Below are 23,727 nucleotides of genomic sequence, written 5' to 3' on the forward strand. Positions count from 1 at the left end.
GGAGAGGGTCCGAAGAGATTTTTGAGGGGTTCGATTCCTCAGGCTTCTAGCCCTTTTATAGAAAGGTACCCAAAAGAAAGGTACACTGATAACTTCTTCAAAAATTTAACCCTTATATCTGACTTAACTATCATTAAATTATTTCTTTTATTTTTATTCTTCATCTTGGTGCTGTTTAAAGTGCTTTAGGACTATAGATACCTGAGTTCTATGTCTATCTCTTGTCAGTAGTTTGTTGTATGTCTTTGGACAATTTCCTTCCCCTCAAGGGTCTCAGTTTCCCTATCTGGGAAATTTGAGCATTAGGATTCCCTTCTCTAATGGCTTCCAGAGCTGACATGTAATTAAATAACGCATGTGCACTTAGTACACAGTAAGTATTCTGTAAATGGTTGATTTTCTTCTTAGTAATTAATGGCTAAAAGGGGCTGTATTTTTCAGATCCAGTTGATCCCAATTGTTTCCCAGGACAATTCTTGGTCTGTTTCTCTGTGAGAAGCCTATTCCGTGGACAGTGGTGTATTCTCCAACTCCTGCCAGTGGTCTTCACCAACACAGCTATCATCAGGCAAATCCACAGGAACCCAGGTTGGGTGGTAAATAACTGATAAAGTCCTTTTAGGGGAGGATTGTTCAGCCCTTGGCTCTGATCCAGACAGCTGTGAGAAACAGTGTGTGCTATGACAATGATTGTTTCCAGTACCCAGGGCACTGGAAACAATCATTGTCACATGATTAAGAAAATGGCTCTAGAGTCATGTTCTCCTGCTCTGCCATATACTAGATGTGTAAACTTGGTTATGTTACTTAACCTTTCTAACTAGCTTTCATATTCTTATCTGAAAACTGCAGATGACTAGTCCTACATATGAAATTCCTAAAGATCTCTCAAATCCACATCTTACTACCATCTCGATCATCTCTTGCCTCATGACTCTTGCCATTTTCAGTAGTACAGCCAGAGTGAGCATCTTTAAATTAAAATCTGATCATGCCACTGCTGTTATTAAGCCCCAGGAGTTTCCCAGAGATCCTATGATAATAATAGAACTCCTGTAGGCCTCTCCAACCTTGTATCACCAAAGTGGAACATGTCTTGTTCTCTTCCACCTGAGGGTCTTCACTGCACAGTTGCCTCTTCCTTCTTTCGTACTTGTCCTTCAGATCCCAGCCCTAATGTGTGCCGTCATAGTTCCCTACACCTAAAACTTGTCATGGTTGGTAATTAAATATTTGTATGATTATCTGATTCATGTCTGAAACAGGTAAGGAGATCTGTCTATTGTAGTCATAACAAGTAGTAGCTATTACATGTGTGTGGACTAAATAAATGATCTTAACAAATGTAAGAGAGGAATTATTTATCTTTTATAGATGGGAAATCCAAGACTTAGATGAGGAAAGTTGTCACATGATGCGGAGTCAGGATCCAAATCCTACCCTTGTATGCATGACAGCTATTCCACACTGCAGCGATTGTTGGGCTTGACTGAAAGCAAATTTGATATGCCATGGGTGCCAGGCCTTGATGACATGGGAGGAATGGGAAATCAAAGTTTGAAATCAGAATTAAGAATCATTTCCCAAAGTACAGCACCTTTCTTTGAAAAAGCACAAACATTGCAGGTGACATTTGCCAAATATAGCATATTAAAATTCCCCCAAAGGCAACTTGGTGTCAAGTTATGGGAAATTTTAGAAAAATTAATTTCAGAAGAATGGGGAGATAGAAAGAGGCAGAGGACTGGAAACATTAGGGGAGGGGGGGCATGGTGAATCAGTTACCCCAGGGAGATGGAGCCAGTGTTGACAGATTGGAGAGAATGGTAAGGTGGAAGGTGTAGGTGGAGATGGAGCTGGGAGTAGGGTTGTGGGGATGGGGTTGGGATTAGGGGAGTCTGTGCCTTCTCTGGGGATAGAAGGAAAGGATGTATGTGAGTTGAAAGCACTGGCACATTTGATTGTGCACAGTCCAGAAATGGAAGATGCATATTTGTATGAGGTGCATTCAAGTGGATAGTGGGAAAGGAGAGAGGGAGGGCAGCTGGGCAGTAGCAGTCTCTAAGGCCAGGTGGCAGGATTGCCAGGTCTATGGAGGTTTGTGGTAGATACAATCAGCCCATCACCAGGAATCTTCCCAAGCAGCACTCAGTGGACAAAGGGCAGAGCACAGGGGTTGCCTATAATCAAGGACTAGTAGGGGAGGGAGGACAAGAGGTTCAGGAAAGGCCCAGATATTGTGGACACATGCAGGCAAAGGTAGATGATGAAGCCAGAAAGGAGGTGAGGACAGTGGTTGGCAGGCATTCTTTCAGAGCACTTTGACAGCTAAGGACATGCCAACTGCTGTATCAGGGGTGGAAAGTAGAAGGGAGGACTGAGTTTCCAGAGGATTCAGGAGGCAAAATCTGGGAGTTTCCAGTAGACTGACAGGAGAGTGTGCCTTCCTGCAGGTCCGGCCCTTCTGAATGTTCTTGCTAAGAAGATTGGTAATGAGATTGAAGTTGGGTGCCCCAGCTTCTCAGGGGTGTGGCTCTGTCCAGCTAGGAATTACATCCCAGGGTCAGCCTTGTATTGTATATGACTGACCAAATCCACAGCAACCCCCTTTGCCTGCATTATCTCTGCCAAATTCCTTTGGACCATTAGCAACAAAAACCTACTGGAGTTAAAGTACAAGAGGATTTAATGTGAGAAATCAGGAAACTCTAATAGAAAGCGACAACAGAAACCCTAACAGGGCCTGAAGTTAGGGACATTAGGGCCAGAAAGCCAGCAAGAAGGCAGCCTCTGTGTGTCAGTTTGTCTTTCCTTTTGTCTCTTTTTTCCTGGATCACCCAAGTTCCTATCTGTGCTTCTCTCTGTCCATCTGCCTCATCCCTCTCTGGCTCTCTCTGTTTAACCATGTGCCTGACCAGCCCACAGCCCCTCAGTTCCTCTCCAGCTCAAGCAGCCAACTCTGATGGGCACTCTCATCATGCAGCCCAAGCTCACATTTCTTGGAGAACATGAATGATCAGCTTGGATCGGTATCTACCTGCACATTGGGCAGCTTATGGTGTGTGTGTGTGTGTAGAAGGTGGTATAGACATTGGGCAGCTTATGGTGTGTGTGTGTGTGTAGAAGGTGGTATAGACATGACGCCCCGAAAGGGATGAGACTCTCAGAGAAGAAGAGCTGTGGGCTGATATGCCTGGCTGGGGCTGCCAAGGGTCTCTATCAGTGGTTGGTGAACAAGGGTGGGCACCGAAAGCCGAAGACCCAAAATGGCCATGGCTCCCATAAAGGGACCTGAACTCCAAAGGCTCAGGAGACAAGTGTGGACACTAGTTTACTTGTCTGGGGTAGGGTTACAGCTATGTTTGTGGGGCCAAAGGGTATACCCCTGAAGAAGGACAACAGATGGTTGCCAAGGGAAGCCCTGGAGCAGCCTTGGTACAAATGTACTAACTCCTAGGTGCAGTGGGCCAAGGGGTGGGAGGAGGGCAGCGGTTGGCATGTCCTTAGCTGTCACAGTGCCCTGAAAGAATGCCAGCCAACCCCCGTCCTCAGACAAAGGGAAAAGCAGATTGTGGAAAATGCGATGTTTTTCAGAGATGATGAACCGGCTGTACAACTCATTAGAACCAAGAGTGATGGATGACGACATGCTCAAGCTGGCTGTTGGGGAGCAGGGCCCACAGGAGGAGGCTGGGCAGCTAGCCAAGCAGGAGGGCATCCTTTTCAAGGATGTCCTCTCCCTGCAGCTGGACTTTCAGAGTGAGTATTGCAGGATGGGGCGGGGACACCGGACAGGGCCCTTGGCTTTCTCCATTTCACATCTTTGCCCTAGAATTCTATGCATAGTCTGTATAAAAAGATAAAATTCTTCCACTCCAAATCTAAGTTAACCATAACGGCCTTGGAGTAAGGCCCTTAACAGGTAGAATCTAAAAGGGTGGTCCCAAGCAGTCAGGTAAAAGCTGTGAGGAGGAGGAGGAGGATATGCACTGGGAGAGCAGCTTCAGAGGAGGGGCAGGGAACAGGAGGAGCATAGGGCCATGAGGTAGGGAGGTGCCTCGAGAGTGGCAGGACAGCCTAGTAGAAAGATGTGGCTAGGGGCCACATAGATCCTCAGTCCCTTGATATCCCCATCTGTGAAATGGGAGGATTACAGTCCCTGTCTCTAGTGATGGTTGGGAGGACAAGGTAAGACAACATGTACACAGTGTCTGGTTTACTCAGAAAGGCCAGTGAGGGGTGTGAGAGGTAGACAGGAGTCCTGCAACCCCTCATTGTGCAGGCAGAATGTATTATGCACACAGCAGAATGGCCTGGACAGATTCACATTCCTGCTCTCTCCTGGGCTCCACTCAACAACAAGAAATTCTTTTTTTTGTTATTGTTGTTGGCTGGTTTTGGTGGGGGTTTTTTCCCTTCTTTTAAGATTGATTGGGGTAGCATTGGTTAATAACATAAATTTCAGGTTTATAGCTGTGTATAATACAACATCTGCATAGTCTGTTGTGTGCTTAGTACCTGAAGTCTTGTCTCCTTCCATCACCATACATTTGACCCCCTTTACCCTCTTCATCCTTCCTGAGGCCCTGCCTCAGCCAGTCTCTGCCAGACCCTAAGGATACAGCAGTAGGCAAGGCCCTGGCCCAGCCTCATGAAGTCCACAGGCCTCCCCAGAGCATGGCCTCCAGAGCTGGTCATAGCTCTGTAGGAGCCAGTTGGCCACCCAGAGCAGTGAGGGCCCCTGACCTCAGCCCCTGCAGTGGTAAAAGGTTTAAACGGGTTGCAGAATGTTTGTCACCAGAAGAGACTTTAGTGTTGACTGCCTTCTATTTCCTTCCCCTACCTAACCTAAGGTTCATTCATCCAGTATTCATCAAGTGCCTGTCATATGCTAGGGGCTATTCTAGGTACTAGAGATTCAACTGTACACAAAAAAGACCAAAAAAAATCCTGTCTTCATGGAGCTAACATTCAAGTGAAGGACACAAATAAAATAAAAATGGAAGGAAAATAATAGTGTATGCTAAAGGTAATATATACTATGGAGGAAAGTAAGGAGAGGAGAAAAGTAGAATGGGGTTGGGATGCAGTGTTTTATTGGGTGGTGGTCAGAGACCCCACTGAGAAGGTGAAAATTGATCAAAGACTAGAAGGAGGTAAATAAAGAAGCCACGTGGAGATCCAAGGAGTGTTCAAAGAAGAGGAAATAGCCAGTGCAAAGGCCCCAAGGTGGGAGACCTGTGTGGAAACAGGTCATAGAGGTCATGGGTTCAGCCAGTATCAGCCTTGGGGGCTAAGAGAGGGTGTTTGGCTTGTATAGTGAGTGAAGTGGGAGCCCTAGGAGGGTCCTGAGCAAAGGAGGGATAGGATGGGATTTAGGTTTTCACAGGATCGTACTGGCTACAGGAGGATAGGCTGTAGGGGCCAAGAGCCAGAGCAGGAAGTCTAGGGAGATGACCACTTCTGTGGCTCAGGGCACAATGATGATGGGCTGGAACCTGAGATGGGAGCAGTAGAGGAGGATTCCCTGTCTATGTTGAAGATTAAATTGGCTTTTTAGGCAGTTCTGTCATGCTGGTAACTCATTTACGTCCTGGTTTTGTTGTGTTGTATTGGCTTTTCCACATGAACTGCTGATGTGTAGGGGAAAGCCAGCATACAGGTGTGCCAAGCAGAGCACCCAGATGTATGAGAGCCACCCAAGAAAGTGGTATCTGCAGGAATTCAGCCATAGCCAAAGGCTGTCAGTCTAAGTCCAGGGAGAGAGAAGGTACCAGAAGGACAAGTAGGGATGGTAGCTGGTATCATTCTGGGAAATCTGGCCACAGAGTGTTGAGGAACAGACACCAGTCACACCTGGCTCTGGGGCTTCAGGAGAGGTAGGACCTTGGGTCAGAGAAATGCTGTCCACCCACCCCATGGAGACAAGACTTAATGAGGGCAGCTGGGAGGGGTGCTCTGCCTCACAACCGCAGAGCAAACCCTGCCCCTCTGAATGAATATTGAAACTGCTGCCCCAAATGTGTAGTTATTATGGGTACTTTTTTTTTTTTTTTTAGCCCTTGCACTTCAGTATTATTTTAGCCTTTTAGTGAGCATATTTTAATTTTATAAGTTTTAGAAATCATTACATATAGAGAACATTAAATATAGAGAAAAGGGGCATATAAGCAACAGAGTTATTTGTGACTTCTAGAAAAAACTGGGGACAAGTTTAGGCCTCTAGAATTTTACATACATAGTATATACTTATTTATACTTACGTGTTTTCAGAACTCTTCTGGCTGCCAGTGACAGAAACCAAACTCTGCCTGGTATAAGGTGCAAAGGGACTGAATAGGCTGCGTAACTGTGAAGGTGGTCTTCAGAGACCCACAGGGTCAGGTGCCTCAGTGATGTGAGAAACCTGTCTCTCTATTGTATGGGCAAGTCATCCCATTCTCCATATATGAACATTTGGGGTTCCCCCTATCTTTCTGCCCTTCATGTGCCTATAGGTATTTCTTTGAGCACATGCACAAGTGTCTTTGCAGACAGATTCCAGGTAGAGAAACTGCCGGGTCAAAGGGTATAGACATTATATATTTCAGTAAGCATGGCTAAATCGCCCTCCAAAATGGCTGAACTAGTTGATTGACCCTCCCACTAACAAAGTACAAGGAGGCATTCAGCCTGCAGTGTTGATTTTATTTGTTGCACTGCAGAAGGAAGAAGAAGGACCCCTGACTGTGTCTTGTAACCTGTACACCAAGTTGTTCTGGCCTCCCTGGCAGTCCCTCAGCCTGGCTGTAGAGGCAGTGTGAGTGAGTCCTGTACCCTGAGCAGATTTAGCCCACCTTTACGCCGAGCCTCCTACACTCTCCATGGACTTATTAGGCACTGCTGTGGCCCTGATCACTGCCCACTGTGCACTAACCGGGACTCAGAGCTCCCCAATGCTTGGCCCACATTTCCAGGGCACCCATATGCTCCAGGGCAAGGTAGCAGAGTTGTGAGACCTTATGTATGGTTAGCACTGGTCATCTCAATCCTCCAATACACTGGTACTAAACTCTAACCCTAAGCTGAGGTTGGAACCAGTTGCAGTGTCTCTTCTGATGATTTCAGACATCCTCCGTATTGACAACCTCTGGCAGTTTGAGAACTTGAGGAAGCTGCAGCTTGACAATAACATCATTGAGAGGATCGAGGGCCTGGAGAACCTCACACACCTGGTCTGGCTAGGTAAGGCCCCTTCCCATTTGTGTCCACCCTAATGAAAGGTGACACCCTGGAAATACTTGCCAAGTTAATTGTCTCAGGCAATATGCTGCTGCTGGTCCACCATTAGCCCAGGTGCAGCAGAAACTCTATCTTCCAGGAGCAAGAAAGCCGCACTTTTTAAAAGCGTGGGGTCTATGCTGGGTAAACATAGTAAAGATGTGCTTGGACCCACCAGGGCAGAATATTCTGCTTTTACCTGCCAAACCTCCCAATTTGGGAGGAGGTCAGGGAGCAGCCTTGGATTCCTTCTTGTTACTCTAGACTCAGGCTGACAGATAACCCTAGGTCCCCCCAGTCAGCCAGGCTCAGATAAAACCAAAAATAGTCATCATAGCTGCTAGTTGTACTTACTACCTGCTAAGCATGGGCCGGTATGCTTTCCACATGAGGTTTTTTAACCTATATAGCTCCCTCATTGTAGACATGAGCAAAATGAGGTCACAGCAAGCAGTGGGGGCACTAGGCTCCAGCACAGCTCTGTCTGACTCTAGAGCTCTGGCCCTCACTGCTAAGGCCACAGGGGTCTTGATGAACTGTGTCCATCTGCTGTAGGCAGCCTTACATCAGGTGAGAGGCAGGTGGGCATCTAATGGGGAGAGAGAACTGGCTGTAGAGTTCTTTATAACTTTGTCTCATTTAGCCCTCACAGCAATCCTAAAAGATAGGTGTTTGTTGCGATCACAATATACAGAAGAGGAACTGAGGCCCTGAGAGGCCAAGGCATTTGCTCAAAGCTCCACGACCAAGAAGTAGCAGAGCTGGAATATAAACCCATACCAGTTTGACCCCAAAGTCCCTGTTCCTTCCATCCTGTCAGGCTGCTTCCTCATAATGGGAAGCTTGGACATTGGTGTACCTCCCAAATTGCAAAGCACTCTCAGCTACGATTGTGCTGTTGCCAGCTCACAGCAACCCCACAGGTAAGATTATGCTGCCATTTTGCAGATGCAGCAACCGAGGCTGAGAGGCTGATGGGCTTGATGGAATTACATGCTACAGGCAACAGAGGCAGACCACAGCCAAAGCCCCTGACTGTTAGGCCTAGGTCTCTCATCCCAGGCCCCACTTCCAGCACCCAAGCACTTGTTTATGCTGAGTCCCAGGCTTGGTGGTACAACTGCATCATCATGAGTCATCTGTCTCTCTAGGAAATGAAGGAGAAGAGGGTGCTGGGTCAGCCCAAACCCTGATCCATATCACCTCCGGAAGGCCTGTCAGGCACTGGCTATCTGAATGCTGTTCTTTTGGGCAAGAGCTACCAGGTCCCTTAACTAAAATAAATCCCACAGGTCCCTGTGAGATGCTCCTGTGATACCCAGTGTTCTGTGGTATAGGGGTGAGAAAGCAGAAGGGGAAAGTTCTGGTAAAAGATCAGCCTATACGCTCACAGAAACAGAAGCCAGCCTTTGTCAAGCCATGGCACTGGTAGTCCAGGGACCCAATCACAGCCAGGAATAGTTGGATCCCTAGGATGCAGGGGCGGGGGGGTGATGGTGCTCTCTGATGATGATTCAGCACAGTCCTGCCCACCACATACACATATGCCGGTGGCTCACCACAGTCAGCTGCCCCAGCATTGAGGATGTGCTGGAGCTGGCTAGTACTGGCTCTGGAAAGCTGATTGCGCACATCTCGGCCCACTTTTGCATTCAGCGATGTCTTTTTGGTAGACTGAAATTGGCCATGGTGGGAGTGTTTACACCACAAAATCAGCAAGCACTACAAATCAGAGCTTTCTTCACCTTACCCCCTACTGTTAAACTTTTATCTGCAACATACCACTGGTTCTAGTGCTTGTGGCCAGGCCTCCAAAGAACAGAACCTGGCCACACAGTCGGAAAGCAAGTGGGCAGACTTGGCATTTGGCAGACTCCAGTTCATATCCCTGCACTGCCCATGTACTAACCAATTTTGTACAAGTTATTTCAGCCCCCTGAACTTTAGTTTCTTTATGTGCTGTGTGATCTTGGGCATATTAATTACTACCAGGCCCTTTTGAATCTTAGTTTCCTCATTCATAAAATATGGGTGGTGATACCTATGCTTTGAGGATTCAATGAGGTGATGCACTTAAAGGGCCAGACATAGAGAAAAGGACAGTAAATTATCATTATAGTCTCAGCTGCCAACAGGTGCGCATTCCCTGATATACCAAGGAGGCTAAATTAAGATGTGAATTAACTGACTTTCCAAATCACCTTTTAAATGAGATAGCTTGCAGCTATCATGATTATATTTCCAAGTTCATGAAAAATTCCCAGTTTGGGCCTCTGGATCATTAGTGTTCCAGGACAGGGTTGTAGCCTTAACCTCAACCAAAAACCTGTAGTGGAGAAAATTCAACAAAGTTTTATTCCCAAAGATGTAAAACTTGGGTTAGAGAGGATCCTGATATCTCAGTTGGGGTTGGGCTTGCTGGAGGAGCCTGAGTCAGCTGTGACAGAGCCCGAAGAACCTGGCCTGCCACCTGTCCAAGGTGGAGTGTTTGATGAACTCTGGTACCGCTATAGTTAGCTGTGTGGCTTTCTGAGCTTCAGCTTCCCAACTGAGTAAATGGGGAGAGAAATTCCAAATTGCTACTTAAGGTCATTGTCTGGGGATATACACACAAGCACTTGATAAACTGGTAAATGCTAAGCATACAGTAGGTATCATTACTAAAACACTTGAAGGAATGAAAGAAAAGAACACTCTACAACTGTCTCCCCACCCCAAGATGCACTGCTTTGGACCTACCAATAAGCATTTCCATCTCAAAACAATGATAGCATGGATGTATTTGCCAGAAAGATGAGTGGCAGAACTGGAGAAGGCAATGAAAGTTCAAGGCCATAAGAAGGAATCCACACATGACTTCTAGAAAACCATAAGCTGTCAGACAGTGAGTCGGTTCCTGACTTGACAGCTTGGTGCTGGCTCACAGAGCATGAGTAGCCCTGATGGTTTTGTTTCAGGATAGTCCACCCCCTAACCTGTCACTTAAGCCTCATGGCCATCTTTCTTCCAGACCTGTCCTTCAACAACATCGAGGCCATTGAGGGGCTGGACACATTGGTAAACCTGGAGGACTTGAGCTTATTCAACAACCGAATCTCCAAGATCGACTCTCTGGATGCCCTGGTCAAGCTGCAGGTGCTGTCGCTGGGCAACAACCAGATCAGCAACATGATGAATGTGAGTTCTAGGTCTGAGCAGAGCATGGCCAAAAGCTGTAGATTGGGGTAGGAGCTGGGGGATGGGGGTCTGTGGCAAGGGGAAATGTAGGCTCCACCTTCCAGATCTTCCCTTTTTCCTAGAAAAGCTAGAAATCCAGATTATTCTACAAGAAATCTGATAATGTTTAAAGAACATGCTTAATCCATGAAAGCCCATCTGTAGATGCCACTTTGTGCCCTGACTTGGTGGGGTCTTTCTTTCCCCGAATCTCACATGCACTTAAGAAACTTTTGCTGAGGTGAGGACCTATTGGATATTGCTCATTTGGCCTGTGCTCAGTGGGTACACAGACCCAGAGGTACAGTCTCTTTGGGAGTGCCCAAACATACCCACATAATCAAGACACACAGGTGACAAGAAGTCAGTATCTGCCCCCGGGGTGCCAGAGGTGTGTATTTGTGAGAGAGCATGGGCCATTGGTCTTTTGGGGGAAGGTGGGCTGCCCCTTGGCCCCTTACCACAAGTTCACAGCAGCAAGCTGGGGTCGAGACCCTAGTGGCTGGTGTGTAGCAGCATTCACAAGGGTCCTGTGTCAGAGATGACATTACCAGACTGCTCCTGGGGTAGGACTGTGGCTGGGACCCACTTCTCTAGCCTTCAGTCAGTCCTGAGAGCTGTCCAATATCCTTTCAAATTCCTTTTCTACTTAGGTCAGTCAGGTGGCCTGGGTCCAAATCCCATCTGCATGTTCTAAGGCTTGAGTCTTCTACACCTGTTTTCTCTTTGTAAAAGGAAGATATTGCCCCAAACCTGCCTGCTAGGAATGAAGTGAGGTGATAAACATGAGGCATTTCATTTGGTGTCGGGCTAGATTGTGTTCTTAACAAAGAGAGGACTGTCATAGCTGAGATTCTTCCTGAGCGAGTTTCAGGAGAGGTGAGGTGACTTTTGAATCAGACTCATTAAGGGATGATTGGAATTTTACCATTGAGCAGAAGGAAAGGCTTCCTGGGAGGAAGGAATGGCATGAGGAGGTATGCTTGGGATGGGACAACCCCAGAGAGGAAGAGGAAGGAAGAACGTGCCTGGGGAGAAGCTTACAGGGAGTACTAAGATATCTGAGCCCAGATCTCATTGTTCTAGGAGTGAACATCCCCTTGAGGAGGCCATGGTCACTGTGAGAGGTCAAGGAGTGTGGTGCAGAGTGGCCACAGAACAGCAGAGGGGAGCTATGGAGGCTTTTTTCCTGTGGTGTGTCCACGGCAATACTGTCTTTTGGAAGGAAACCCTGCTACCATAAGGAGGGACTTGAGGAGGATCGTGCGAGTGGGTGAAACAAGGATAATGCCCTTTGCCTGCAGAACAGGTGGGCTGAAAGCATCACTGAGGCAAAGACTTGGGTGTGGAGCTGTGTTGGGTAGGTGATCTCAGGAAGCCAGAGGGCAGGAAGAACCAATGTGCAGGTGTGTTACTGAGATTGCTGCTGTAGGTGATGGGGGCTCCATTCTGCTGGGCCCTCAGGAGTGTCCAGAATGCCTCCCAGAATTGAACACCTGTAAGACTAGCAGTTGAGGGAGGCCCTGGCTATTAATTCCCTCCTGCCTTTGCTTCTGGGTGGGCCTCAGAGAGCTGAGGCAGAGAGCAGAGATGAGATGGGCACTATCAGCAGGAGTCCATCGCAGCTGCAGCTGAGACCAGAGGTATACCAAGTGCCTACCACAAACAAACGGGGATATTTAGCACCATTAATACTGGTGCTGCAAAGAAGGGCAGGCTTGTCACCAGGGCTTCAAGGACACAGGTTCCTCTTGCTCTCGGCCCTGCTGTCCTCAGCATCTCCCTGGGCTGATTCTTTTCATGGTTGTAATCAAAAGTCAAGGCCACAGGCTTCCTCGAGCGTAAGGTATCTCCCCTAACAGTGACCCTTCATTATGATCAGAGATCATACCCACCTTTGATAAATATCAGAGCTGAGGGATGGCCAGGCTGGGTGGCTTAGATGAATGGTCTGGAGTGGGTCAGGCACCAACTTCTTACCTGCATTTAAGTATGTCCAGCGGGGCCAAACCCGAGAGGTTATGTAGTCTAAGCAGTTTGCCCTGCATACGAGACAGGAGGATATAAACCCAATCGGTGCCCTTTTCAGGGTTCAAGTCCTGATTACTCAGCCTGCCCTTCACTTTATAGGGCCAGGCAACCAAATGCTGACCAATGGGACAGCTGATACATGGAGTGTCCACCTGAACTGAATCAAGACCTGAGATTTAATCAGCTACCGACTGTCTGACCTTGGGCCAGGGACTTAGCATTCTGGGGCTCATTTGCCCATCTGTAAAATGAAAATAACAGTAGTCTCTCCCATAAGTTGTTGTGAGGGTTGAATATATTAGACTATTAGATGGCTAATACAGGACCTGGCACACAGTCGGTACATGGAAAGTGATGGTTATTCAGGAACTTTCAGATCCAGGGCTACCCCAAACAGCCCTAAATCTTGCTGTTTGAAAATGTTTCTAAGCATTTAGTGGCTGTTGCTGCCTTGGTAGGTCCAATACCTCTAGGCCTATCAATAAATTATCTCCTCTCACTTGCTGTCCCTTGGACATTGTAGACTTCAATGGACCTGAGACCCTTTCCCTTACAAGGGTCCAGGCCTAGGCTTGGAAGTGGATACTGATTCACAGTCCATGCCGCAGCCCTGCTTTCACCTGATTTTTGGGGATTCTCCCCTCCCACCCTTGCAGGGACTGGGTAGGAGGAAACTCTATCCCCCTTTCCCAGTGGGATGCTGAGTGCCAGGCGGCCCCCTCCTGAATATGGGAGAAAAGCAGGTAAAGCTGGTTTCCAGAGAGAAATAGGAAGGAAGAAATTACCTGGGGAGAAGCTGCCAGGGAGTACTGAGGTATCTGGGCCTAGATCTCATTGTTCTGGAGGACTGGCCATATACCAAAGATGCTGGAGTCCCTGCATCTTCTTCACCTAATCAGGTACCAGTCTCCTTGGTGACTTGAACTAGAGAGTCCTGACTTAATAAGATGCAAACCCTGAGCATCTATGATTTTAACCCTTATCTGCACTGTGTATCTGACATCTAATTATATACTTTCTTGTTATTTATTTACTAGGCTTACTTTAATACCTGTTTATTGTATTAAAAACAAGCAGATGTTTCAGCTGAACTCAGGGCACACAGGGAAGAACCCCTCTCACTTCTGACCTCAGCCCATACTTCCCTTTCCAGAGGCCACAGCTGCTTCTAAGTTGTATGTTTTTTTCGAAGCATCTTATTAAATGTTTCATGATTATAACATCTGTCTGGCTAACCTCCAAGAGCCTGCCTTTGGTCATCCCTTCTCCTTCCAATTCATCAGTTCCCCCGTTGCTAGATTATTCCACCATTTAGATGTGGCATGATGTATTTTTCTAGTCTACCGTAGGTAGACACTGAGGTTGTTTCCAACCTCGTATTACTACGCACAGGCTGTAATGGATGTCCTTGAACCAGGCTTACTTTGCACCTGGATGAGTCTGTGGGCAATGTAAATTTCCGGAGGTGGAATTGCTGGGTCTGAGGGCATGTACATTTTCTATTTTGATGGAACTTGCCAAATCGTCATCTATAAAAGTGAAATTCTTTACAAACCCACCAACAATTATAAGGCCTGTTCCCTCTCACCATTGTTATCAAACCATTTTCTCTTTAACAATCCAAAAGATGAAAAATGGAATTTCACTGGAAGATCTCTTAAAAATTAAATCACATCCTATCTCCTCACCCCATATACACTTAAAACTCCGCTTCCGTTGTCCTTATAATAAAATCCAAACTTGTGACTGGCTGACCTTGTTTCTAATCGCGCCTCAGGTCTTGCACCCAGCCCCCTCCCAAACCAAGCTGCAGCTACCCTGGCCTTGATTTGTTCCTGGTATACTGCGAGTTCTCTTCTGCCTCAGGGTCTTAACTTGTGCTCTTTTTGCTTCTAGGAATGTACTCTCCTCTGCTCTTCTAGGGCCAGCTCCTTCAGGTCTCAGAGACCTCTGAGTTCCCTGATTATAAAAGTCCTCCCTATTGTTTTCTCTTAGGGCCCATCTTTATGTTCGTATAGCACTTACCCCCAAAAGTAATGATTTTATTTACTTTGAAAAAGATTCTTATCCCATACCCCTAGAATGTAAGCTCCTGTAATAAGGGCAAGGAATCATGTAGATTTTGTTCCTCCGACTCCCCACGGCCCAGTATGTGCCTGAGGCCTAGTAGGTGCTTAAGAATGTTTGTGGAATGAATACATAAATGACTGGAAAAAAATTCTTTCAGAAAAGCATGCTAGGTTTCTTTTCTGTCTTTTGCACAGGACACTGTGTAGGTGTTCAGAAGATGCTATCAAATGAAATACAGGCATACCTCAAAGATATTGCAGGTTTGGTTCCAGATGACCTCGATAAAACCAGTATCACAGTAAAGCAAGTCACATGAATATTTTGGTTTCCCAGCACATATAAAAGTTATATTTACACTATACAGCGGTCTATTAAGTATATAATAGCATGTCTAAAAACAATATACATACCTTAATTAAGAAATATTTTATTGCAGCAAACTCATAGATACAGACAACAAACAGAATGGTGGTTACCAGTGGGGAAGGAGTTGGGGGAGGATGAAGATGGTAAAGTGAGTCAAATACAAGGTGACAGAAGGACACTCTAGAATTCCAGTGATGAGCACACAATAGATGTTGTATTTTAAAGTTGTATACCTGAAATTTATATAATGTTATTAACCAATGTTACCCAATAAACTTAATCTTAAAAGTTTCACTATAAAAATACTTTATTGCTCAACAATGCTGATCATCATCTGAGCCTTCAGTGACTTGTAATCTTTTTGTTGCTGGAGGGTCTTGCCTCCATGTTGATGGCTGCTGACTGCTCAGGATGGTGGTTGCTGAAGCTTGGGGTAGCTGTGGCAATTTCTTAAAATAAGACAACAAGGAAGTTTGCTACATTAATTGACTTCTCCTTTCATGAATGATTTCTCTGTAGCATTCAATGTTATTTAACAGCATTTTAACCATAGCAGAACTTTTTCCAAAATTGAAGCCAATCGTCCCAAACTCTGCTGCTGCTTCATCAACTAAGTTCATAATGTTCTAAATCCTTTGTTGTCATTTCAGCAATCTTTACTGCATCCTTACCAGGAGTAAATTCCATCTCAAGAAACCACTTTCTTTGCTTATACATAAAAACAACTGATCTGTTTAAGTTTTATCATGAGATTGCAGCAACCCAGTCACATCTACAGGCTCCACTTCTAATTCTAGTTCTCTTGCTATTTCCACCACATCTGCAGTTACTTCCTCCATGGAAGTTTTGAGCTCCTTGAAGTCATGCATGAGGGCTGGAGTCAACTTCTTCCAAACTCTTGTTACTGTCGATATTTTGACCTTTCCCATGATGCATAAAATGTTCTTAATGGTATCTAATATGGTCAATCATTTCCAGAGGTTTTCAATTTACTTTGCCCGAATCCATCAGAGGCATTACTACCTATGACAGCTGTAGCCTTACAAAATGTATTCCATAACTAATAAGACTTGAAAGTCAAAATTACTCCTTATCTATGAGCTGAGTGTTCCGTTGGCAAGCATGAAAACAACATTAATCTTGTACTGCTCCATCAGAGCTCCTGGGTGACCAGGTGCATTGTCAGAGAGCAGTAATATTTTAAAATGAGTCTTTTTTTCCAAGCAGTAGGTCTCAACAGTGAGCTTAAAATATTCAGAAAACAGTGTTGTAAACAAATGTGTTGTCATCCAGGTTTTGTTGTTCCATCTACAGAGCACAAGCAGAGTAGATTTAGCATAATTGTTAAGGGCTTGAGGATTTTCAGAATGGTAAATGAGCACTGGCTTCAACTAAAAGTGAGCAGCTGCATTAGACCTTTACAAGAGAGTCAGCCTGTCCTTTGATACTTTGAAATCAGGCATTGACTTCTCTCTGGCTATGAAAGTGCTAGATGGCATCTTCTTCCAACATAAGGCTGTTTTGTCTACATTGAAAATATGTTGTTTAGTGTAGCCACTTTCATTAATTATCTTAGCTAGATCTTCTGGATAACTTGCTGCAACTTCTGCATCAGCACTTGCTGCTTCACTTGCAGTTTTATGTTATGGACACAGCTCTTTCCTTAAACCTCACGAACCAACCTCTATTAGCTTCCAGCCTTTCTTCTGCAGCTTCCTCACCTCTCTCAGCCTTCACAGAATTGAAAAGAGTTAGGGCCTTGCTTTGAATTAGGCTTTGGCTTAATGGAATGTTGTGGCTGATTTGATCTTCTATCCAGTCCACTAAAATTTTCTCCACATCGGCAATGAGGCTGTTTCACTTTCTTATCATTTTTATGTTCACTGGAGTAGCACTTTAATTTCCATTGAGAACTTTTCCTTTGCATTTACAACTTGGTTAACTGCTTTGTGCAAGAGGCAGAGCTTTTGGCTTATCTTGGCTTCGAGACACCTTCCTCACCAAGCTCAATCATTTCTAGCTTTTCATTTCAAATGAGAGATAAATGACTCTTCCTATTACTTGAACCCTTTGAGGCCACTGTAGGGTTATTAATCAGCCTAATTTCAATATTGTTGTGTCTCAGGGAATTGGGAGGCCTGGAGGGGTGAAATGGCCAGTCAGTGGAGCAGTCAGAACACACACAATATTTATTGATTAAGTTTGCCATCTTATATGGATGCGGTTCATAGCACCCCAAAGCAGTTACAATAGTAACGTCCCTGATCAAAGATCACCATAACTAATATAATAATAGTAATAATGTTTGAAATATTGTGAGAATCACCAAAATGTGTTACAGAGACATGAAGTGAGCAAATGCTGTTGAAAAAATAGTGCTGATAGATTTGCTTGATGAACAGTTGCCACAAACCTTCAATTTGTGAAAAATGCAATATCTGCAAAGTGCAATAAAGTAAAGTGCAATAAAATGAGGTATGCCTATATTAGCTACCTGGTTGACATTTTCCCCTATTTTAATAAAGATAGCGTATAAGACAGCTCCAAGCCCTGCACTGGGGGCAGCTGGCCTCGGTTTCTCGTGTAGCCTCTTGAGTCAACTATAAGCATAGCATGGGTGGCAGCCATCTGTGGTTTGCTTGCTGACACATACTGGGTGGGCCAAAAGGGATACAGGCTAGGTATAAACTTGGCCTGCAGCTGGACCCACACTCAGGGCTCTCTGGGCCCCACAGGACTCATACTACACAAAGCCATTCTGCAAAAATTGGGAGACTTAGAAGCTTTACCTAGTGTGTAGAAACAGACACAAAAGGGTAGCAAAAATGGGTAGGCAAAAGAAGCATGTCCCACATGAAAGAATAGAACAGAGCTCCAGAAAAAGATATAAACAAAGTGAAGTCAGGCAATCTGCAACAGATGCTGAGTTCAAAACACTGGTTATAATGATGCTCAGTGAACTAAAGGGAAGAGTAGATGAACTTAGTGAGAACTTAAACAAAGAGATAAAAAACATAAAAATTGAAATGGAAATTATAAAGTTAAAAAAAGGGAACCAGTCAGAAATGAAGAATATGTTATCTGAGGTGAAGAGTATATTAGAATCAACAGAGTGGATGAAGCAAATAATTGAACCACTGATATAGAAGATGGGGTAGCAGAGGACACCCAGTTAGAATAGCAACGAAAAAAAGAATCCAAAAAAATGAAGATAATTAAAGAGCCTATGGGACAACATCAAGTGTACCAACATTCGCATCATAGGGGTACCAGAAGAGAGAGAGAGCAAGAAGTGAAAACCTTTTGGAAAAAATAGTGATGGAAAACTTCCCTTACCTGGTGAAGGAAATAGACATACAACCCCAGGAAGCTCAGAGAGCTCCAAAAAGATGAACCCAAAGAGGCACACAACAAGACACATCATAATTAAAATGCCAAAGATTGTATACAAAGAGAGAAACAAGGGAAAAGTAGTTAGTTATCTACAAGGGAGCTCCTATAAGACTAGCAGTTGATTTCTCAAAAGAAACTTTGTAAGACAGAAGGACTTGGCACAAAATATTCAATGTGATGAAAACCCAGGATCTACAACCAACAATGTTTTATCCAGAAAAGCTATCATTTGGAGTCAAAGAACAGATGAAGAGCTTCCCAGAGAAGAAAAAGCCTACAGGAGTTCATCACCACCAAGCCAATATTACAGGAAATGTTGGAGGGACTTCTTTAAGGAGAAGAAAAAAAATATGTAACAAAAGTATGAATAAAGAATAGCAATAACTATATATCTATCAACAAATATTTCAGATGAAAAAGAATTAAATGCTCCAGTCAAAAGATAGGGTGGGTGAATGGATAAGAAAACAATACCTTACATAGGAAACTCACTTCAAATTAAAAGACACACACAGACTAAAGGGATGGAGAAAGATATTATATGATGGACCTAGAGAGTATTGTGCTGAATGGAGTAAGTCAGAAAAAGATAAATGTCACATGATTTCACATACATGTGGATTCTAAAGAACAAAATAAACAATAATAATAACAACAACAAAGCAGAAACAAACTCATAGGTACAGAGAATATTTTGAGGGTTACCAGATGGGAGGGGGGTTGAGGGGGTCAGTGAAAAAGGACAATGGGATTAAGAACAAATGCGTAGTTACAAAATAGTCATGGAGATATAAAGAATGGCACAAGGAATATAGTCAATAATATTGTAATAAATATGGGGCAGAGGAATACTAGATTTATTGGGGTAATCACCTTGCAAGTTATATAAATCTAATCACTATGCTGTACAACTGAAACTAATATAATGTATGCCAACTATATTTAAAAATGAAAATATTATTTACTCAGTCATAAGAAGAGATGAAATACTGCCATTTGCGACAGCCTGGATGGACCTTGAGATAATCATGCTAAGCAAAATAAGCCAGACTGAAAAAGTTGAAAGTCACATATTACTTATATGTGGACTATAAACCTAAAAGCAACAAATGAACAGGACAAACAGAAACTCAGAGACAGGGCCAATGGACTAGTGGTTACCAGAGGGTAGGGTGTAGGGAAGGAGGGAAGAGATAGGGTAAAGAGGATCAGATATAGGGGAGTTGGGAGATGGTGAAGTGGATAAAGGGGATCAAATATATAACAGCTGAAGGAGGACTTTACGTGGTAATCACACAATAGAATATATAAATGTCAAATTATAACGTACACCCGAAAATTATATAATTATATTAACCGATGTTACCCCATAAACTTAAAAAATTAATAAGAAATAAAAATAAATATTAAAAATAAATATTATTAAAAATAGAGTATAAAAAATAGCAGTTAATGTTCCACTAGCTGTTATCCAGTTAATTCAAGGTTAATTATAAAGCAGTTTCCATTTAATTTAAAAGATTTGGACCTTTCACAGGGCTTTACAATCTAAAAGCACATCTATTCTGAGTGACTAATAAATATGATAACAACAACTACCACCATCTATTGAGTAGGTATCAGCACTCTCCTACATGCATTTCATAGCTCATTTGTTTAGCCCTTACAACACACATAACATCTCTATACCCATTTTACAGGTGAGGGAATTGAGGCTCACATATAATGGGTAACTTGTCCCACAGCTAGCATTTGAACCCAGGTCCGCTGATTCTTTGGAAAGCCCAGGCCTTGCCCAAGGCCTCAGTACAGTCATCCAGCTTAAAACCCCCAAGCCCTCCTCTCCTGTCACTCCAGACAGTGCTGAAGGCTCTATGGCCAGACTGCAAATTCTGGCAGAGTACCAGAGATAGAGACTTCTAGGGGTGTTTTCAGCTCTGCAGCAGCCACGAAAATGGGTCTTCTCCCCTCTCCTCCCCAGATCATCTACCTGCGGCGGTTCAAGGACTTGCGGGCACTTGGCCTCTCTGGGAACCCCATGGCCGAGGCAGAGGATTACAGGATGCTCATCTGGGCCTACCTTCCTGACCTCGTGTACCTGGACTCCCGGCGCATTGACGAGCACATGGCAAGTGTCTCCCTCTAGGTTTCCCAGCTGTGTGAGACAGCCGTCAAGCTCCCCAGTTTTGTGGAAAGGGACATTGAGATGGAGTTCCCCATCCACCTGAAGAGAGAAAGGACAACTCCCTCTTCTTAACTCCTTTTACCTGCTTCTGTCAGAGCTATTCCAGCAGTACCCTCATTGTTAGTATTTAGTGCGTGCTGACAGCAGCAGGCTCTTTCCATGTGTTGCCTCTAGGACATTTTGTACTGTCTGGTTTTCCTCATGAAAAAGATGAGGAGACCAAGGGTCAGTAACTAGCCAGGATCAGCTGCTTGTGGCAGAGCCAGGATTCACCACTACTTATGTGACCCCAGAAAAATATTAACAACTAACTGTGGTGCCAAGCACAATGCATTATTTCATATTGTTTCCACCACAACCTATGATGTGGGCCCTGCTCTTATACCAAGCTTGTCAACAGAAAGCTGTCACAAGGGAAACTCGGCTCATCCAGGATCTCATGGTCAGTGGTGTTCAAGCTGGGAATTGGACCCAGGCAGTTTAGCTGCAGAGCTTGTGCTTTCAGCTTTTGTGCAGGGCTCGCCCCAGTGCATAGGGCTTTCCCCTGTCCACCACATGGACCTGTCTACTGCCTGGTCTATCCACCCTATTGTCTGTCCACTGCCCAGTCCTTTCCCATGTCCCATGCTATGAGCTAGTCCACTTTTACTTCCTTCTTACTCTTTGCAGTGTGATCAGTTTGTGGGTACTTTCCCCATTGGAAAAAAAAAACACTCTTCCCAGCTTGTGAGGCTTTAGCAGCAGGATTGGGATGTCGCCTATGTGTTGGGAGCCAGAGAGACCAAGGACGGTTTGACCAACCCATTCTTCATAGGAAGCTGGTACCTTTCCTGGGAGAAGAAACCTGTGTTTGGGGCACGCTGAGTTGATGTGGGGAGCACCCAGGAGAACCCAGTGGAAGCAAGGAGGAGGGCTGGGGCACAGGCCCCAGCACTGATCTTACCAGGCCTGGACTATGGAGCAGAGCCCAGCCCCTAGGTAGACCATCCCACCTTCCAAGTCTGGAGCTCCACTTGCTGTCAGGGTGCATTTCACTCATTATAAAATAATGGGACAGCCTAACACAGTTCCAAAGCCTCTCCCCAGGCATTCTCTCCTTTGTCCCTAGAAGTTTACATAAAGGACAGGAAGCATATAAAGGGCAGTTGCCTGGGCAACCCTATCATGCTGTGAGGAAATGAAGAGACTCCTTTCACAGTTCAGAGATTTACCTAGAAATATCAAGATAAATAAGTAAAAGGTGGTAAAAGCAGAGTTCTGCAAAGCAGAGGTGCCTGAAACTCTCCTGTCCACTTTACAGTCTGTCCTGGGGCCAATCACAGCCTGCCCCAAGCCCTTGACCTCTTGGTGATGTAGGATTCAGGCAGCAGCACAGCCAGGGCCAACCACAGGCCACCAGGGGACAAGGGTAGTCTCCCAGGGGGCCTCCCAGCTCCCAGGAGCTCTCCCCGAGGGTTATTTCTGTTTCTGTGAGGTCACTTTTAAGTTGAGCCCCTGGGCTATGCCTGGAAGCCAGCTCTCCCCTCAATCCAGCACACAAGATGGGCAGGGGCTGGTGAGCGCTAGGGCTTTGTGCGGGGTGGGGAGAGACAAGCAAGAGGGTCGAGGGTCCATCAGCAGGGCCATACTGGGGTTTGGGGCTTGTCCTATTGAAGATGGAGGTCTGGGGAGAATCTTGAGCAGTTTTTAGCAGAATTCATGATTTGTTCCGCAATTCAGGGAGAGAGAGGGGATGGGGAGGCAGGAGCTGTGGTCCTGAGACAAAAAGAGAGAGAAAGAGAAAGAGAGAGAAGAGGTTGTGGCCTCACCCAGGGCAGGGCTGTAGGAATGGAGAGGAAATGAAGGGCTAGATGCTAGAGATTTTTAAAAATGTAAACTTATTTATTGAAGTATGAATATGTAAGGAAACAGAATGTAAGTGTACAGCTCAATGAATAGCAACAGATCATTAGAAGGATTTCAACTCTGTACAATATAAGCTGTTTGCAGCCATAGCCCCTGTTAAGGCATAAAGCTGCACTGACGTGTACTGACATCGTGTTCAGGAGGAGACTGGGATGGACCTCAGACAGCACAGGACAGTGGAAGGCAAGCTCAGGCTCTGGAATTGTACAGACCCTGGGGAAGCCCTCGCCTTCCTTTGTGCAGTCGACACACTATTAGATTTTTTCATAGATACATAAAGATGCCAGGAGGGAAGGACATGGACTGAGATAGATGTACAGGATGGGGTTTGGTGGTTATGAGGTAGCTTCCCCAAGGAATTGGGTTTGAGCAGGGATCTATGGGATGGGCAAGGGTTGGCTGTGTGAAGGCAGAAGGCTGAGCATGTGCAGAGGCCCTGGGTTAGGAAGCAGCATGATGAGCAGGTGAGTGGCTGGAGCTCAGAGAGCTGGTGAGAGCAGGGGAGGCAGGTAGGGCCTTGCAGGCCACAGCAGGAGCTTGTTATTACCCTACACCCAAGAGGAAACCATACAAGGTAAGTGAGGGGCCGGCAAGATCAGGTTTGCATTTAACAGGTTGCTCTGGCTGCTTGCTGGTGAGGGGTGGACAGACTAGAGGGGACACGGTACATAGGGAAGACCAGCTAGGAGGCTGATGCAGCAGTCCTAGCAAGAGATAATGTGACAGGCAGTCAAAAGGTAGCATGGACAGACCTGGGCACAGGCCTGGGTCTGAGGGAGTTGGGAAGATCCAGGATGCTCCTGGGTCTCCAGCTTGGGTGCTGGCTGGCTGGGGTGGAGGGGCGCTCACCTCGACAGGACTCTGGGAGGACAGAGGTCCATTTTGGACAGGGTGAGTTGGCAGTGTTCTTGAGGCAACCAGGAGACATGAGGCCATTAGTAACAGGTCTGGTGCTCAGAGGTAGTGTCTTAGCTGGAGGTAGAGACCTGAGTATTGTCAGAGGATGAAGGATCTTGTACTTGAAGATTTAGCATGTGTGTGTAGAGTGAGCCCAAAAGGGTGAGCAGCAAGCCCTAGGGACACCAGCATTTCTGGTGGTGATAGGGGAATGAGCCAGAGGGGTGAGGAGAGCCAGGAGATGGCAGAGCACAGAGCCAAGGGCCAAAACCCTTGTGACCAAGCTGTGACTTGAGTTTTTCATTTGACTTCTCACTCGTGCATCCCTAAAAGTGAGCCAGAACACTTGCTGTAGAGGGCTGTGGAGGGCCAGTGAGCCTGTGCTGCCTACCCCACCCCTCTTG

The 23,727-nt window shown here is 45.5% G+C and overlaps 1 protein-coding gene across 3 annotated transcripts in view; it reads left to right on the forward strand.

The window, feature by feature from the left end:
* DRC3 (dynein regulatory complex subunit 3) overlaps positions 1-23,727 on the forward strand; it is a 41,290-nt gene that overhangs the window by 349 nt on the left and 17,214 nt on the right. For 2 of the 3 annotated variants that reach the window (XM_036222858.1, XM_016145204.2), the window contains exons 2-6: positions 442-568; positions 3,595-3,759; positions 7,108-7,224; positions 10,271-10,437; positions 20,318-20,464. In XM_036222858.1, coding sequence (XP_036078751.1) covers positions 3,597-3,759; positions 7,108-7,224; positions 10,271-10,437; positions 20,318-20,464 — 594 coding nt within the window. In that variant the 5' untranslated portion in view covers positions 442-568; positions 3,595-3,596. Of the gene's footprint in view, positions 1-441; positions 589-3,594; positions 3,760-7,107; positions 7,225-10,270; positions 10,438-20,317; positions 20,465-23,727 lie in introns of all 3 variants that reach the window. The other variant, XM_036222859.1, reaches the window with a different exon arrangement.

Source organism: Rousettus aegyptiacus, unplaced genomic scaffold, assembly GCF_014176215.1.
Source record: "Rousettus aegyptiacus isolate mRouAeg1 unplaced genomic scaffold, mRouAeg1.p scaffold_m13_p_6, whole genome shotgun sequence".
Lineage (NCBI taxonomy): Eukaryota > Metazoa > Chordata > Mammalia > Chiroptera > Pteropodidae > Rousettus > Rousettus aegyptiacus.